The 19,162-nt window shown below is 49.1% G+C and overlaps 1 protein-coding gene across 2 annotated transcripts in view; it reads left to right on the forward strand.

Moving 5' to 3' along the window:
* The window catches only part of LOC116792417 (prophenin and tritrpticin precursor-like), a 610,102-nt gene that overhangs the window by 9,419 nt on the left and 581,521 nt on the right, over positions 1-19,162 (forward strand). The window contains exon 3 of one of the 2 annotated variants that reach the window (XM_032699322.1): positions 581-652. The exons of the other annotated variant lie outside the window; for it this stretch is intronic. Within the exon in view, the coding sequence (XP_032555213.1) occupies positions 581-652 (72 nt within the window). The remainder of the gene's footprint in view (positions 1-580; positions 653-19,162) is intronic. 2 annotated transcript variants of the gene reach the window in all.

Below are 19,162 nucleotides of genomic sequence, written 5' to 3' on the forward strand. Positions count from 1 at the left end.
CTGTCTGTGTGGCAAGAGCCCATTCATGTGCCATTTTCCTTAAGACCCTCTCAAGGTTGCTGGATTGTGGCAATCTTGGCCTGCTCCTTGCTCAGGCCCAGGAGGGATCCTATAGGATACCTCTCAACGGGACCAGAAAGGAGCATTTAGCTTTTAATCTTCTTTCCATGGAAATGCCAGTTGCTCCCTCCGTGTCGATTCCGAGAAGGGCAGAGAGGGAAGGGGCCGGGCCCAGGGCTGTGCCCGGGGGGCTGTGCCTGGCGCGGCTCCTTTGCCGGCCCCTCGGAGCCGGAGGGGCTCCCGCTGCGGCTGCCAAGCCATGGCCCTGGCTGGGGCTGAGTTTGGAGCTGAGGCAGCTCCAGGGAGTCCCTGGTGCCCTGACAGCTCTGCATGGGGCTCCTTTGGTCCTAGTGAGGGGCCACTGCAGGCCGGGGGGAGCTCTGCCCCTGCTCCTGAGGGGAGAGCAGAGATGAGGGCCCTGCAGCGATCCTGTTGCCCAGTTGCACTCCCTGTCCCTCTGGCCTGAGGGAGAGTCTGGAACTGGGTCACGGAACCTCTTCTGTCCTGCCCTTCTTTGCAGCCAAGCCTGGGGGTGACGGTGATCAGGAACCTGGAGTGGGGCCCAGGGCTGAGCCTCCGGAAGGTCGTGTGGGTACGTCGTGGTTTTTCCCCCTTGGAGAGCTGCCAACTCAGAGCCCAAAGCTGGGCCAGCCGGGCGCCTCTGCAGGGGCCAGGACAGAGACCTGCCCGTGTGTGCCCTGTCCCTGCGGGATCCCCTCACCCCCCCTGTGCCTCAGGGCTGCCCGTGCAGAGCCCCAGAGATGACACAAGTGTCTCTGGCTGTTCAGTTACAGGGGTTTCCACAGGGAGGACTTTTGCAGCTAGTACTGGTTTTCTATAATCCGTTCATGTCAAACTACTTCCTATTCAGGTCCTCCAAGAGGGAAGAGCCAAGCTGAAGAAGACAAAGAGTCTCAGGAGTCACTCGAAGTCCTAAGACAAATCCTGAAGGAAATGCTGCAGAAACAGAGAGGTGGGTCTGTTTCCTCATCCTGAGTCGTGAGTCTCATCAGCCGGGGGCTTTAGATCCACGTGTGGACAGGCAGTGGCTGCACAGTGGGAAGGGATCCATCGCAGCCTCGCTGCCCCGCTGCTGCTTTCCCGCCTTGCGGGGCTGTTTCCCCGCCTGGCCTGGCTGCAGCTTCTCCCCGGCCTCTGCAGGAAGGCCTTGAGCATCCCCTGCCCCTGTGCCCCAAATGCACCACGGGCCCTGCAGACCAGGAGATCCCCTGCAATTGCCTGGTCTCCCGGCAGCTCCGGTGTGGCAGCTGTTTGGAGGAGGGAGTGCCCTGACCCAGCCCCAAAAGCCCAGGTGTTTTCCTGGACCTTTTCCATGTCTTTTATAAGCATTGCTTCCTGAAGATTCCATTTCCCTTATGGAGAACAGCTCCATCTGATCCAGTTGTCTCTTTTGCTTTCCCAGAGATGGACCAAGGGGCTGTTCAGAAGTCAGTGTTCCCCAAAGGAAGCAGTGGCTCCGTGCCAGGCTCTGCTGAGGGCAGGGAGGCGATGCCAGGCACGGGCACACGGGGTAATTGCTGTGGTGTGGTCAGCCGGTGTCGGCCATCGGGGTGGCTGTGTGGCAGCAGCTCTTCCCCCAGTACCCCCTTGGGCCCGTCTTGGCAGCAACCAAAGCTGAAAGCACGACGGGTTGGAGGCATCTGGAGCACGTTCTGCAGCCCCTGGGAAACGGGACTCTGGCCCCAAGGTCCCTCCTGCTGCAGCTGCTCCCAGAGCTGGCCCTGAGTCTCAAGAGGCCCAAGGCACCAGAGCAGCCCCGAGCGGGATCCCTCCCACGAGCTGAGGGCCAGAGCGTTCCCTGGCTCCCACCCTGGGCAGGGGATAACGTGTCTCCCGAGAGGGCCTGACTCCGTCCCCTTGGGCCGTGGGAGCTGTCCCGGGGCAGGGAGGGATGGGGTTGGCACTGCCTGCTGCAGGGATGGGTTGTGTGCGTGTCCCTCAAAGGAGCGACTGCTCAAGCAGCTCCGCTCCCCCCGGGCTCTCCTCCCGGCCTTCTGGGTTTGCTTTGGTGGGACAGCCTGTCCCCAGGGCTGGGAGCCTCCAGGCACCCGCACTGAGGGAAACAGTGTGTCCAATGTGCTGTCGGCTTAGCAGGGGTGGGGCTAACACTCCAAATTGCTCCCGCAGGTGCAGCCGGTGCCACAATACATGCTCTCAAGATCCAGGAGAGCATTGGTAGAGGTTTCTGTTCAGGAGCGCGATGTTTAAGTGTGATAATGGCAAGTGTGTTGGGCTGGCAGCTTGTCATCATGTTGATCTGTGCTGGAGTCTGGTACTGGTGGGAAAGAAAACGGTGAGTTTGTTGATCTCCCCCTCAAACAGCTTCTTTTGAAGGCAGCTCATAGCCATGGAACATTCCCAGCCTGGCTGCTGTGGAGCGGCCAGTTAGTCCTTGACCAAAGAACTCTGCTGAGGGTTCTGCTGCTGTCCAGTGCTGTCCTGGCCTCTCAGCTGCTGGGCCCCTCCTGGGTAGCCCGCTGGGACTGGAGCCAGTGCTGGCTCCAACTGAGCCTGCCTGGCCAAGAGCAGCCCCAGGAGGACGGGCAGAGGCAAAGCAAGGTGGGGAGGAGAAGGAGAGGGACGAGATTGCCCTTGGAAGGCAGACGTGCCCTGGTGCCCGCTCCTGCCCAGGGACCCTGCCCAGAGCCATCCCCCTGCTCGCTGGGGCCTTGAGGGGCAGGTGTCCACCGGGGCCAAGGTGTGCCAGCAGCTCCCCCGTGCTGCTGAGCCTTGCCAGCTCTGGGCCCTGCTGGGCAGCAGAGTCCCTGTGTCTGCCCTGCAGCTGGGCCTCAGCCACCTCCTCTCTCCACAGGCTCCTCTCTGCTCCTGCTCCAGCCCAGCCCAACACCTCGGTTAGGAAGAAGCAGATCTCTCATCTCAGCTCTCACACCCTATACCCAGCTATGCTGCCACAGCTTCAGAACCTCCAGGTCCAGCTGCCACCCAAACGAGCCTCTCTGCCCCTGAGCCCCCTGGCCCTGCACTCCAACCAGGTCTGAAGTTGGGCCCCCCACTAGGTAGGGGTTGGCCCACCTCTTATGTACAAATAAAGAGAGTTTGAGCCCTCAGCTGAGTGTCCGGGCGGTCCCACCAGCAAAGCTCCAAGGCCCCAGCCCTGGCTGAACTTCGTGCCCGGGCACAGCCGTGGATGCCCACGGTGTGGGCAGGTAGGAGCCAGGCTGGGGCTCCTGTGACCAGCAGCAACCAGCTACGGTCTTTGTTTTTCATAGACATGGCAACATTAAAAAGTATTTTTCATAGAAAAAAAAAACCAAGCAAATTACTGCCCCTCTTTTCCCCAAACGTTCTTTGTTTCTCAAACTGTTTTTACAATTCTAGAAAACCAAGAACATTCTGACATTTCTGCAGTAATACATGAAATTGCATTTAATTGTTAATCTTTACTCTAGAATGCACTAGTGAGGACCAAGTTGGTGGTGAGCCTCTTTTTCTTCAGGAGTTTTGTACCTCATCACAACCAAACAACCTAAAATCTTTCCCCAGATATTTTTCAGGATTTCTGACAAGCTCACCTCTCAGCCTCCAAAGGCAAGCTTTGAGCACAGTGGGCTGTGGGAAGCTCTTGAAGTCACAATCTTTGTTTGCTGCTGGAAGAACACCCTCTCTTCTAGAGCAGGGGATTGCTCAGCTCCCTGCCACCCCCTTCCCTCCCAGCCTGTTCCTAGTGGTCCCCACTCCTCCAGCTCTCGTGGTCCCTAGCTCTCATTCCTGTGGAACTGCTGGAGAACACATCACCTCTGCAAAACCAGCTCAGCAGGATTTAAGCTTTATCCCCTTGTTTACATTAGCTTGTTGGCTTCTCTAAACACAAGTTTAGCTTTTGAATGACAAATTTCACCTGGCAGAAGAACTGATGCTCTGTTTCTCATGTAGGCTAAACTCCCATTGACTTAATAGCTGTCTGGCCAGCTTAAGGCCTGGAAAACCATTTAATGGAGCCATTTAATACTAAAATGGCCCAATATATGTATGGAAAGGAGCTTGTTTAAATGTTGGAGCCCATTAGAGCATGCCTTTAATTAGTCAGTGGCACATCCTTCTCCCTCCCACCTCTCCCCCCATGAATGCCCAACAGCATGTTTGACAGTTCTTTTCCCCAGAAATCGAACTGCCCCATTTTACTCTGGGGAAAAAAAAAATGTTCTATGTTATCATCATCATCAGAATGAGCTGCTTAATAAATTATATTAACAACTCAGACTGTGGAGCTACTTCCTCAGACTGCAACACTGGTTTTATCGTGCCTTGAAAGAGTGGAAGAGCTACAATCTTTAAAACCAGTTGGACACAGTCGTAGCTCTGGAGTCAAGCACAGCAGTACAAGAACTTTAGGGATCAGGCCTAAACTGCCCCCAGTGTCTGTCTGAAGTAAACTGCCCCAAGCCATCTCCCCCCTGCAGGCTGGAGAGGGGCTCTGACTGTAGGACACCCATCACTCTCAGGACTAACACTATTATCCTGCATTAGGATTGGCTTTGGATGGAGACCAGAAATAATATCTGGCAAAAGGGAAAAAAGATAGAAAGGTCCCTGGAGTCCCCAGGCAGGTTGGACAAGGTTAGGACAGAGGGCACCCAGAAGGGCTGCCCACCCCAGAGCTCTTTGGAGCTCACTGTGCTCAGGGCTGGAGTGAGTCCAGAGCTCAAGATTTCTTCTGAAACTGCACCAGTGAACACAATAAAATAAAGCAAATGCTGTTCAGTTCTCAGGAACAAGTCAAACCCAGCCAGCCTGTAGCCTTGCTGCTCTGTCACCATCCTGCTTCATCCCAGCTGCACACACTGTGCTCTAAATTTAGAGTAAACTGCCCTTACTTTCTGTCAGGTGCATTGGGGTCACGAGAGCAAAGCTCTCAGAAGAGAATCAGTGTCAGCAGACAGCGCTCGTGGAGCAAACAGAGACCTGGGCCTGCAAGATAACCTTCAGATATTTTGGGACTACACACTTGCAGCCCTGAGGGCAGGAAGAGAAGCTGTCTCTTGTTTTATCAAAATGCTTCAGATGGGGATGAGGAAACCACAGTCTTTATAGCTAAAGCTCCCCTGCCCTTTGAGGACAGGAGCTTTATCTTTGTTCTTCTGGCATTTGCCTTACACTGAAAAAGACCAGAGGTATCTTCAGTAACTGAGCTGCGGGGTACAGAAATATCTGTGTTAACTTCTCAGCTATGCCCTCACCAATGCCCATGCACAGTTCCAGCTTTGCCTACCTGACCAAAAGAGGTTGTGTGCTTTAGGAAACTACATGATAATAAGGTTTTTTCTTTTTTTCCTTAATTAATTTTTAGCAATTCTAAAAGGGAAGTTAATATTTTAAAGTTAAAACCCTTTCTGACTGTGACAGAGATCAGAAAATCTCCCCTGACGTACAAAAACAGAAGTGGCCTCAGGTTGTGCCATGGGAGGTTTAGATTGGGCATGAGGAAGATTTTTTTCACAGAAAGGGCTGTCCAGCCCTGGCACAGGCTGTCCAGGGTAGTGGAGGAATCACCATCTCCGAAGTATCCAAAAGACGTAGATGTGGCACCTGGAGACCTGGTTTAGTGGTGAATGTGGTGATGGTGCTGTGTTGACAGTTGGACTGAGTGAGCTGAAAGGCATTTTCCAGTCTCAGCAATTCTGTGATTCTGAGTATGAGGAAACAAGCAAAATGCCAAGATAACAAGAATTTTCTGTAGAAAATGTTCCCCCTGGTTTCCTAAAAGCTGAACCATTCCCTAAACCACACAAAACCAAACAAGAAAACAGCCTCCTGACCTTCTCTCCCAGCAGCAGGACCTACTGAGCTCCAAGATCCCTCTTTGTCCTTCAGAGCATCCCCCAGCCTGGATCTCCCCCCACTTTGCATCCCCAACACTCAACAGACTCAGGGGTCCTGTGTAAGTCATGAAAACGAACAAAAAGGTGCCTGCAACATATTCTGTGCAAATGCTGATGGTGTAGCAGCAGTTACTGAGGACACAAGTCAGGGGACATTTCATGCTCGTCCTTACAGCTGCTGCACCTTGGCCACTCCTCCTGAGCCTCCTGCTCTCGGAAAGCAGCACCGGTGTTCCAGAAACAGAAATATAGGGAATGCAATGTGGCATGAAAGGGGAAACAGAGGTCAGCTTTTCAGTGCTGCATACCTCTGCCTTAAATTCCTCACATATTACTTTTGCTTAAAAATCCTTCCAAGTTTTTTCCCACTTGGAGGTAAAAGAACAAAACTAGATGCAACATCTCAGATGGGACAGGGAAAAAAACCAACCATGTTGCCCCCACAAAGAACAAACAAAATGCTGTTGCTGATGAACTTGAGAAGGACTGCAAGGTTCAGATTTCCTGCCAGAGTTTCGTGTTGCTCATCCCGCCAAAGTATTTCTTTAATAAAAAACAAACCCAGGCACTCTGATAAAAACCTGGTTTCAGTTCTGACCAAGGTAAATGCAGACGTGGAACAGAAAACAGTGTTATAGTTGGACTCAGCCTTGTAGCCAAATCACCTGAAAGCAAATCCCTTGCAGTTATTGTAGGCACTTGAAAATGTGTCTGTTAAGTTTGAAATGAATAATGAAAAATGTCTCTTTTCCTAAAAGGACAGTTATATTGTTGTGAAATAAAGAGCAGATGTCAAAAAGGATTTCAAAGACCTGAAAAAAACCTTAGCAAAATGTCACCGGGGCTGCTGTTGCTAACTTTGCCAGAGCTGCTCCAGCCTCCCTTGCAAACATGACACTACATGTGTTGTCACTTCACTTTAATTTGGGAGCACAGTCCCTTGGGAGCTCCATCCTGTGCAGCCAGTCCAGCCCAGGCATGTCCTGAGCAGGGAATCTCTTCCCAGCAGCAGGGAATCTCTTCCCAGCAGCAGGGAATTTCCTTAGTGCACTGGCAGCAAAGGGCCAGTCCCTCTGAGGGGGACTGGCAGGCCAGATGTGCAGGGAAACTCAGCCCAAAGCATTGAGGGTGAGGCCCAGCCGAGCCCGGGGGATGCAGGGCAGGGATGGGCACAGTGACTGTCCAGCTGCCCCAGCTCTGCTCCTCCTCATCCTCCTCCTCCAGCGCCCAGGGCAGGAGCCAGGACTCTCCCAGGAAGAGCCCAGGGCTAGATCCTCAGCGGATGTATCCCAGCAGGCTGGATTTGGCTCCAGGGAGTGTCCAGTTCACACCACTGAGCAACCAGCTCGTTTCTGAAAGTTTAAACCGCAAAGCTGAGTTCAAGTTTCATGAACAATTTTATTAGAGGGCAGAACTGCAGCCAACTGTTTATCTGGTGTCTGGCCTAAGTGCTGATAAAGACTTGGCTGAAATTTCTATAATCTGCCATTAATAAATGCAATTTATGACAGTCTCAAGGAAAGACATGACCACTGCTGGCTCCGCTAATGCGGCAATCGGCAGAGGCCAGGGATTTAGTCTGTACAGAGACAGGACTTAATTCATTTCTTGTCCCTAAATGCTTGTGATTTAGGTCAGGCCCAAGAGAAAAGACGATGTAAATCTAAAGGCTCCACAGGCAGGCTTTGCTAATATGAGCTCAGTTGCTTTAATACAACCCAGTACCCTACTTTATAATCCCAGGGACCCATCTAAAGGCAACTTTGGCTGCAGTAACCACTCTCCAGTCAGAGTGATAAGCCCTGAACCTGACATGATGGACGTACAAGCTTCACTTTACACACTAGAAGTGCAGCAGGACCAAGCACAGCTCATAAACACCGTCCAGGACTGGAGGCACTGAGATCAGAGACAGAGAAAACCTATTACATCGGGTAGTCCAAGACCCTGCTCTGCTCTCCCCCCAGTCCTTTTTTTTTGGCTGCCTTTTGGTACCCTGTGAGTTGGCCCAGACTGTCCTTGTCTTTGCCCAAAGCTCAGCCCAGTCCAGTCCTCAGCTCCAGATGGGGGGCTTGATGCTGAGCACCCCACTGCAGACTCTGCAAGGACAAACAGCACGTGCCAGCTGACAAAAAATAAATACATAGCAGGAACTTCGATCTCCATTCGTCATGCCTCATCTGAACAGAATTAATTCAAGGAAATCAGTTTATTTGACAAATTCTGTCATATTTAAACCCAGCTTAACATAAAGGTGATGCCCAGGCACAGGTTGCCCAGAGCAGCTGTGGCTGCCCCTGGATCCCTGGAAGTGTCCAAGGCCAGACTGGACGGGGCTTGGAGCAACCTGGGATAGTGGAAGGGGTCCCTGCCCAGGGCAGGGGGTGGCACTGGATGGGCTTTAAGGTCCCTTCCAACCCAACCCAATCTGTGACTCTTTATTCTGTTGCTTATAATAGATTTAAAAATTACACTTACCGTTAATGGAATGTACACAAACCTGATCCTTACAGAAGCTCTGCATATTTAAAGGAACCTATATTTAAATGTACATACACTTTATAATTCCAGTTCAAGCTCTGAAAAATTCCAAGGCCCTCTCTGCAAGCCAAGGGATATTTCTTTTCAAGATCTGTGATGAATGAGATCCAGACCCAGGATTGTTTCATAAAGTATCATCCATGCCAAAATCTTCATCCAAAGAAAAATTCCAGGAACAATTATGAGCATTCTAAATATCAAAGACATAGTTCTGCTTTATTCAAAGCAAAATAGAAAATTATAAATGCATGGATAAATCACTTTAAAAGTACCTGTCAGAAGATATTAGAAGGCAGGCATCTAAAATAATTTCTAAAATATTACTAAATGTGTGATTTTAGGATTATCTTTTCAATGTTCAATATAACCTCACTGTGATTTAGTGCTAAAAGATCCCAATGTGTTTACTCATTTTAACATGGAATTTAATCATTGGAGTTTAATTCCTCTACATAATCTGACCCTGAAAGAGGGTGAAATTCAAAGGGGACAGTGCAAACAACAGCAAACGCTGCAGAATTTCACTGAAAAACATCTTAAAACTCATCTGGGCTCTTTCCTCTCTCTATCCCCACCTCTTTTGAACTTCTCCAACACTCCCAACCAGACAGAACAAAAATTCTTGGCATCAGAGGTTACACCACTGCTCAAATTTGGCTCCAGGTATGAAGTTGTCCAGAACAAACTTTCTCTGACAGCTCTTGCCAAAAGACCCAGTTTAAGTGCCCTGCCTGGTCTGTCCACCCTGCCCCTAAATCCCTTCAGGTGCTGGGATCCCTGTGGCTGCTCCCTGTGGGGTGCAGCTCAAGTCCAGCCATCCCTAAGGTGCAGCTGTACCACTGCTGATCTCCCAGGGGACCCGAGAGCAGGGCAGAGCTGAGCACTGTCAGTGGCTGCAAACTCCAGAGCAGACGAAGCATTTCGGAGCCTGGAGACCGTGGCAGAGCCAGGGGAGCAGTGCTGGAGATGGCCCCTGATTACAGCCACTAGTGAGAGATGGATTTGGCCTCTTCTGAACCCCGGAGAGAACCTGAGTGTGCAGGGGGTGACAGATCCCACCTGCTGCATCTGCTGCATTCCAAGGAACGCTGCTGCTGCCCCGGGGTTCGGGCCAGACACCTCGGCCCCTCACCACTGCCATGCAGGAAAAACATCCCATGGAAAAGCTGGATAGACCAGAGCCCTGAAGACTCTCCTTGATTGTGCTCTGGATCCCTCAAGTACTGAGGAGTGACCAGGGCAACTCCCGGTGGCGTCCCAAGCAGAACAGCCCAACTCAACTGTGCTAAAAAAAATCCTCAGCTGAACTCTGACATACCTAAACCCATTTTTGTTAACCCTGAGGAACAGAGATCTTGATGAAAAGACAGCAAACTGGCACAGGTTTCACAGAGAGGTTGTGCACTCCCCATCCCCGGAAGTGTCCAAGGCCAGGTTGGAGCAACCTGGTGTAGTGGAAGGTGTCCCTGCCCATGGCAGGGGGTGAAATGAGAGGAGCTTTAAGGTTCCTTCCAACCCAAACTAATCTATGATTCTGTGAAACATCACAGTGCTGAGTCAGTGACTCAGTGACAGTGTCTGTTTAAAGAACACAGACATAGGATGAGACTCAGGTGACCCACAGTGCTCACACATCAAATCACTAAAACACTTTATAGCAGCACTATGCTTAAAAAAACATTTCCCAGCTTCAGCAGTGAAGACATTTCTGATGAACACTGCTTGCGACCAACAGGGTTATTAAATCTGCTTTCTAAGTTCCTGTCACATGTGGCACAGGTGGCTTTCATTCCCTGGCAGCCCTTGGTAACACGCAGGAGATAAAAACCAGAGAGAATTGCACATTTCCTTGACTCAGAGAGGAATCAGGAACACATTGGGTTATACAGAAGGGAGCTCACCATGAAGAATGGAAACTGCTTTGACAGAGAACATAAAGGGAAAGAGCCTCTGAGACCCCAAACCAGCCCTCCCTGGACCCCCCCACACTCGAGGCTCCCTGGGAGTGTTATGACCCACCCCAGAAGGGGAGGGTAACCCAGGTTTTTGTTAATAAATCCCTTGGGGTGGCTAAGAGTGAAAGGACACTGAATAATCAGTGTTTGTAAACATATATATGTAGAGTTTATTTCAGAATAAGGTCTCAAAGGTAAACAGATATGTTGCTGGTTTGGGTGTCATCATCTGTAGCAATACAACAATATTAGAGCATCTATAGCAATATAGCAATATTAGAGCATAAAAATAACACTTAAGAAAATGTATAAGGGAGAGAAAAGGAAAGAAAGGATAAGAGTGGAAAGATATAGATAGATAGATAGATATAGATATAGATATAGAAATAGATATAGATATAGAAATAGATATAGATATAGATATAGATATAGATATAGATATAGATATAGATATAGATATAGATATAGATATAGATATGTAGTCACCACCCACTGGATCCAGCGAGGAAACTTGGTAGTTGCGGCCTCCATGTCTGTTGGTTGAAGGGGTGGTCCTGGTCTGCTGGGGCTGGGGGAAGCCCCCACAAAGCTCAAAGATTTCATGAGTAATTGTACACTTACAGCTCAGGTGGGAATGCCTTGTACCTCCCCTGGGGTGGGGAGTTTTACCACAGATCACAGGGAGTTTTACCACCATGGATCATGGGGAGTTTTACCACAGATCATGCCATGGGACGTCACAAGTTTTCTTTCCGTGCTCCCTGGAGGGGTTTTACAGCAGAGGCACCATGTAAGGGAGGACACTGGCATGATAAGAAGGGTTTGCCTCTTCCCTTATCTGGCAATGCAGTTCAGAGCTTCAGATGTGCGTCTGCACGGGATGGTTGGACAATGGCACTCACTCATCTGAGCTGAAGGTCCTTTCCCAGTGGGCATATTCAGGGAAGGGGGGGGCTCTGCTGGGTGAGCAGCTGTTTCTTTGCAGTTTGCAGAAGTCTTTTGGTGATCTTCCAATGTTTAAGCCATTAACCATTTCAGTCCCTGACTGAGCTGCACCCCAGGATGGCTGAGGGTGTCCCTTGTCCCCTTTGCTCTGCTGCAGGGTGGCACATCAGCATTTTCCAGCTCATCCACTAAACTGAGCTGACCCGGGCCACTTGCCTGTTTGCTTTTGTGGGGTGATTTCACAGAATCAGAGAATCAGCCAGGTTGGAAAAGACCTTTGAGATCATCAAGTCCAATCCTTGATCCAACCGCACTGTGGTTCCCAGCCCATGGCACTGATGCCACATCCAGTCTCACCTTAAACACCTCCAGGGACGGTGACTCCACCCCCTCCCTGCCCAGCCCATTCCAATGCCTGATTACTCTCTCTGGAAAAAATTTCTTCCCAATATCCAAACTTCCCCTGGCACAGCTGAAGACCCAGCCCTCTTGTCCTACTGCTGGTTCCTGGGAGAAGAGCTCCCCCCTCCTGTCAGGGAGTTGCAGAGAGTGAGGAGGTGTCCCCTGAGCCTCCTCTTCTCCAGGCTGAACAGCCCCAGCTCCCTCAGCCTCTCCTCACAGTACTTGTGCTCCAGTCCCTTCCCCAGCCTCGCTGCTCTTCTCTGCACCTGCTCCAGCCCCTCCATGGCCTTCCTGAACTGAGGGGCCCAATTTCATTGTTTTTCTTCTAATTTCATGACCATATGCAGAACCTGCTGAACACACGCTTAAGGCTGTTTTCATCCCAGATTTAACTGGAGTTTGCTGTGCTTAAGTTGATTCCCCTTGCATTAGCTGCACTTAACGAGAGCAGAGGCAGCCCTGAACATGATTCAGGCTGCACAGAGATTGCAGTAGCAGCTGGGGAGCTGTGCTGGCTCGGGCTGTCAGCAGCATCCCCAGAGGGAGGAGCCAGCCCAAGTTCCAAACACCAATAACTATTTGTATGTGCAGACAGGCCCAGAAGGTACAGCCCGAGGTGAGTGCAGCCCTCAGCAAAAATCACCTGCTTTGACACAGAGGAGGGTTTGCTGCAGTCCTATAGTAAGTTTTAAATACAAACCCAAATGCTCCCCTAATAACAAGAACACAAACCAATTTACATTTATCATTGCTTCTGTAATTAATTTGGGCCTCCAGCTGTATCAAAGTGATGAAGCTCTCTAGATTTCCATGCACAAACAGCCATCAACTCCCCATTCCTGACATTCCCGTTTTCCACCCCGAGCTCCTCCTGTTTTTACCAGAAGCTTTAGGGTCACAAATCTCAGGTATCCATCAGTCAAAACTATTTTTCCCATCTGGCTTTTTTGGTCAAACTCAAGCCCCAGGAGACCTTTGTGCCAACACAAGTCTCAAAACACCAGAAAACTTGCTCTGTGCACAAGAGAGGAAATCACCACAATTATAACAACAGAAATTAATAAAGCTATTGTGCCTTTGTCAGTGAAATAGTGCTTGCTGGCAGCATTCAGCATGGACAGCTGCATGGACATCTTCTGACTAAAGCACAGAAGTGCTTCCCAGGAGTCAAAACTGTGCCAGTTTTTATCTTCCAGGTACAGACCCTGCCAGTGGCGTTGATGCCCCGGGGTTCAGACATTTGCACTGACAGTTCTATTTTCACTCTTTTTCAAGTTCCACGAGGTTCATTCCAACTGCAGTATTAATAAAACAATACCAAATTTTCCACATCCAAGGGGATTTGGGCCAGGCTGTTTATGGGGAGCAGACACCGGCACTCATCAGAGAGGGAGCTGCTGAAAAGCAGCGAGAGGTGCTGCAGATAAAAGCACATGGGGATTGACACTGCATAGGAGCTGAGTGATGGATACTTCCATCTGTTCCATCTCTTCATGGCTTTAGCACCACTTTACCAAAGCTGATTCACTCTGACACACCTCAGTGATTGACAGGGACTTCACAGAGCCAGTTCTGTAACTTAACCCAGCAAAGTCCTCTCCAGTCTGCAGGGTGAGATGCGCCAGGTACAAGAAATCAACAGCTCTTGGATGAAACACATTTCTCTGATTCAGGAGGGACGACTTCCCAATGGAGTAAGTTCATGATGCAATGGGAATGAGCTGTGGGATTTAACGCAAAAATAATTACTACTCTATTCAGGTATTCCTCAAGGTTGCAGCAGCTCTGTGAATGTAATCACAGTACTTACAAGTCTACACATTTGTACTGCACACAGAGCTTGAATTCCTGCTCCACCCTGGGACTGGGCCACAGCCAACACTCGGATCAGTGACAGCAGCAGCAAATTCCACCCAGTTATCCTGGAGCATCTCCATATTCTCCTGTTTGGATCTGACTACAGAAAACAATGGTTTTATGGACTGTCTGCTTTTGAAGTGCTTCTGAGACGAAGACAGAAGAAGAATTGTGCCCTCCTGCTTGTCTTCCCAGGGGAAAAGAAGCTCTGCCTCCCACACCAGCCCCGCACACGAGTCCCTTGGTGGCCTCCTCGTCCTGCCACGGCCAGAGCACAGGAGCAGCATGAGATCATCAGCCCAGCTCTGCCAGCACCAGTCTGCACTGCTGACAATCCCAAATGGAGAAAGGCAGGTGTACTTCCCACCCCACCTCAGCCAGCTGCCCTCTGCCTCCCCTGGAGCTGCTCACAGGACGTGTATGGGATCAGGACACCTTGGACAGGTCCTGTCTGAGTGCTCCAGAGGAAAGGCCAAAGCTTAACAAGCCCAAAGGAGACTGGAAAAATAAATGGAGCCTGAGCCTGACAGGTCACAGAATCCCATAATATGCTGAGTTGGAAGGGACACACAGGGGTCATCCAGTCCAACTCCTGGCCCTGCACAGACACCCTGTCCCTGAGAATGTTGTCTCTGAGCTCTGGCAGCCTTGGGGCTGTGCCCACTGCCCTGGGGAGCCTGGGCAGTGCCCAACCAGCCTCTGGGGGAAGAACCTTTGGCTGAGATCCAGCCTGACCCTGCCCTGACACAGCTCCAGCCATTCCCTGGGTCCTGCCTCTGGTCACAGAGCAGAGATTGGAGCTGCCCATCCTGAGGAAGCTCCAGAGGTCTCCCCTCAGGTTCCTCCTGTCCAGCTGAACAGACCAAGTGCGCTCAGTCACTCCTCGTGTGGTTTCCCATCGAGACCCTTCACCCAGCCAGTGCTCAGCTCTGAATATTTTGGGGTCTTCCAGTGTTGCTCTGCTTTCCTCCAGGCCCTGAGCAATGAGCTCGGGTGTCACTGTCACCGGGACAAGGGCAGCACAGCTCCAACAGAACCTCAGCACATGCCAGCACTGGGGATGGTTACAGGGCAAAATAAACAAACCCATCTTACTCAAGATGAGGCAACAGAAACACAACCCCTGCCCTTTGCATTTTGCACGTGCAGTGATTAATTCCCCCAATAATAATGAGGCAGTGGCCTCTAGTGGTTAAAGGCCCAGCAGGCCCCTCTGCAGGGATCTCCTGGTGGCCTTTGGCTTCTCCCCTCAGGGCAGTTCATAAAGCTACTGAGGGGCTTGTCATGCACTAAATAAGCCCAGGGTGCTCAAATATTTTCAGAAACCTGGGTCCCAGCCAGCACACACTGATGCCCCACTTGCAAGGTTAGGACCTTTTATTTCCTTAAGAAGTCACAAAGACACAGAGACAGCTCCCAGTGTTATCAGAGCACTGCTGTAAGGACAGAACAGGCAGGATATGGAAAAGGCCATGGACAACCCTTCACCTCACGGAGAAGCTGCTGGGAGAGGCCCAAAATGTGGAATATTCTATCTCTGCTTCCCAAATTTCTCTTTAAATTAAAGGACATCAAGCTACTCCCTCTGAAGACTCCTGAAATCAGCTCAAATCATGCCCATCCTAAACCAAAGGGGGTCCAGGGGATCCAGCACATCCTAGGATCATAAATGTGGAGTACTCTGAGATTCCATGGAACATCAGTGCCCTGTTTTACTATAAAATTATTGTACTATCAATGTCTTTGGGCTGGAGTGGTAAACAAAGGAAGAGTTTTTTGGTTCCACATGCAAATCACACTGTTCTTTCAGCTGAAAACTATTCATTAAACAATTTATTGGACTAGCTCTGAACAACTTAATCAAGAGTGCCAAAGCCAAGAAAGGTCTGTGAGACTCGAGCTCTGCTGTCAGTTCAGAGCAGAGCACAGGTGCACTGTAAATCTTCACTGTGAGTGAGTGAAGCTTTCTGTCTTTTCCCCAGAAAAGGGACAGTCCATAAGACCAGCTCAATACAGTTCTTAAAAATAAGTTCTTACAAAGATTAGAGATACTGAAGTGAGCCATTATCAAGTTCCTGATTACAGTGGCCACAACAGCATGGCCAGTTCAGGGATTTTAAAGATCTCCTGTAGATAATGTTTTGACTTATGCCAAGTGCATTTCTGAAAGCACAGCTCATTTCTGCTTTCGCCCAGATTCAAGTGACTGGATCCTGGACATATTATCCCAGGTGAGGTTGATTAAAAATATTGTAATTAATAGAATTAAACTAGATGAATACTCAGCGTAACTAAACTCATCCAAAGCATGTAACCAACAGTAAAACAAGAGCATGTAACACAAATACTGTCTGAAACCAGAAGGGATGGAAATTATTTTAATCAGAGATCTCTTCTAAGAGAATGTGATCCAGCATATATAATAAATACTCTCAGCTCGTTGCAAAGTTGGTGGATTTCCAAGCAATAAGGATTGTGATACATGGGGACATGTTATAGGAAACTTGATGAAATGCTAGAGCTGAGAGAAAATTTTCTAACCTAGTGGGAGTCCTGGAATTTCTCAGAGCATTGCATATTTCTGCTGCATTTCAGCCAAAAGCAGCAGGCCAGCCTTCATCATTAAATGTTTCTCCAGAGCACTTGCAGCCTCTACAGTGGAGACAGAAAGCCTAATCACATTTTAATTGAGCCAAATCAGACTTCCAAATTCAACAGCATTCAAAACATAAAACCAATGGGCCCTTCTGCATGAGCAAGGAACTCAGAAAAGATAGATTGGAGGGTTTAAATATGACCATGAAAACATATCATCTGACAGGGTGCCCATAAAGAGGCTCCTTGGCAGTGCCTGCTCTTCAGGGCATGGATTTCCCACTCCAAGATTATGCCTCCCAGGACAGCTGGGATTCCCATTAGCTGGTTGTAAACACCGGTCATCTTTCCCACTGCCATGTTTTTTCAGACTCTTCCTTGTGGGGAGAGGCTGAATGAGGCTGGTGCTGAGATTGCCACTGGGCCAGGGAGGATATTTACTGGAAATGAGCGTGGCCATGCAATTATGTTCTGTGATGAGATGGACCCAGAAAGGGCTCACGAAAAGACTGACACAGCAGCTCAACGCTTGTTAAACTGAGAACTTGTGGGGTTTCCATTGCAGAGCACTTAATCTCTTGTAAATGCAATAAAATTTTAAATTACTTCATTTTAATCCTACCCCTCTTAGGTTATTGTACCTGTTCAATAGAGCTGCAGTATCTGTGTTATGAGGTGATGCTGATCCATGACTGCCCAGATCCTATAGGATCATCCTACAGACTCCTGCCTGCTCCTGCCATAACACATTTTTGACTCTCAACACACAGATAACCCCACTGAGCTGAGGAACAAGGAACACTGGTGGGAGCAGGTTTTAAGTGGGCCACTGGAAACAGCACATCTGCTTCAATGAGATGTAACTAAGTCTCCCAAATCCAAAATCAAACTGGACTGAACCATCCCTTGCACAATGGCAGGAGGAAACCTGTGTGAAACCAGTCCTGTCAACCCCTGGCAGAGTCACTGTCAGCACAAACCTTCCCTGTGGGCCCCAGAACCTGCTGTTCCCAGTGCTGCAGATGCTGCTCCTGAGCTGTGCACCCCGACTGCCCTGCAGCTCCAACACTCACACCCTGCTGGCTACAGGGGCACTCAGCATCCCCCCTCGGCACTTGCAGCACCCCAAGCAGCACCCAAAGATCTTCTCTGCCTCAGACTTAGGAGATATAAAGGCAGCAATGATCATTATTGATGTTTATATTCCATTATATTTCAAATCCTGATGGCACCTGGGTGCGAGTCTGCACTGTTATCTCTGACACACCAAAACCCTTCCCCATTATATCCATCTTTACTGCTACACAGAGAGCTCCAGATGCATTGTATGGCCCCAGAAGTACCAAGATGAAGTGTAGGCCTTTTCCTGCCACATTTCTGTGCGAGACGAGGTTGGGAAGATGAACTTCACACATTTCAAGGCCAGGTCGGACGGGGCTTGGAGCAACCTGGGATAGAGGAAGGTGTCCCTGCCCGTGGCGGGGGGGGATTGGATGGGTTTTCAGGTCTCTTCCAGCCCAAACCAGTCTGGGATTCTATGATTTCAAAAACCATGCACTGTCCAACAGCTCAAATGCAGGAACACTGATGACACACTCCCTTAATTCTCTTTATTACCTGAAGGAACAAGTGTGGGTTTGTCTGAGTCCTGTTTACAACTGGTCTGAAAGTGCAGTGACCACAAACCCAATTCAGATTCTGATAATTTTGTGATAAATTTGATAAATGCTTTTATCTCTTATTCTAGGTCTCTTTTCCTCTTATTCTTTTCCTTTAAAAAGAGGAAAATGTGCAATTCTCCACTCAGTAAATAATGTCCTTGTGAACAGCAGGTGCTTTTAAGACACCTAACTTTGCACTCAACTGCTTTGACAAAAGCTGAGAAGGAAATTATTTCCCTGATCATCATATGACCAAGTTTAAAGGAAATCTAACATTTGGTTTGAGCCAAGCATTGCTATTTCCTCTATGGAAATGGAAACATTAAATCATACATTTTTCTCACATACCATATTTTGAAAGGTCTGCATTCTCTCACGTCTCAGGCTCAAATGTTCCCACAACTAAAGCTGAATATAAAAGCATTCAACCCTTAAAGCAATCCCACCTCCAGCAACCCAAAAGACACCCCAGTTCTCCATGGAGCTTTGTTCATTCAATATAAATAACTTGGGCTGTTCACTGGAGATTTATTCTCTCAATGTGCTCATTTCACTGTTGGCCTTGGCAGAGATGTCCAGGTTTAGAATGAAAGATAGCAAAAATTGACAAACCTTAAATCCCAGTGCTACAGAATCCTATTAGGTAACAGATGGAAAAGATAATTAGCCCACAACTCAACCATCACATGCTTCATTAGGAGCCCTATTCCTATCACACACATTCTCTCCAAGATTTTATCTCTGGGACAATAAAGGCCATTGTTTGCCTTGAGCTGGCAAAAACCAAGGCAAGCTCATGAGGTCTGGAGAAGGAACAAGCCTATATTCTTCTCATTTTCCAGCTGTAAGGTGGTCTGGGATTGCTGTGTCCAGGTTCTTTGGTGACAGAAAGCTCAGGAATTTCCTCATCAGCCTCTCTTTGCGAGGAGCAGTTTTACAGTCCCTGGTGGCAGGAGAAACTTGTTAAACAGTCAGCATGTAGCAGAATAAACACATGTACACATACAGAGACCAGCAGCAATGGCAGCTTCCTCTTTCCCTTCCAGGCAGTCAAAACTTGACCAGAGTCTCTCTACCCCTGCTTATGGTCATAAAGAAACACTGAGAGAGACTTGTGCACCTTGGTCATCTGCTGCACAGCTCTGCACTGCCTGAGAAAACACTCCAAGGAAATGTAAATAGATGAAACAGCTTTTAACACTAACATGGTTTGTTGAAATACATTCATTATTTGGACAGGCCAGACCAATTTTCCTCTAGAAACCTCTGGAAAAACAATAAATAC

Source organism: Chiroxiphia lanceolata, chromosome 11 (genome assembly GCF_009829145.1).
Source record: "Chiroxiphia lanceolata isolate bChiLan1 chromosome 11, bChiLan1.pri, whole genome shotgun sequence".
Lineage (NCBI taxonomy): Eukaryota > Metazoa > Chordata > Aves > Passeriformes > Pipridae > Chiroxiphia > Chiroxiphia lanceolata.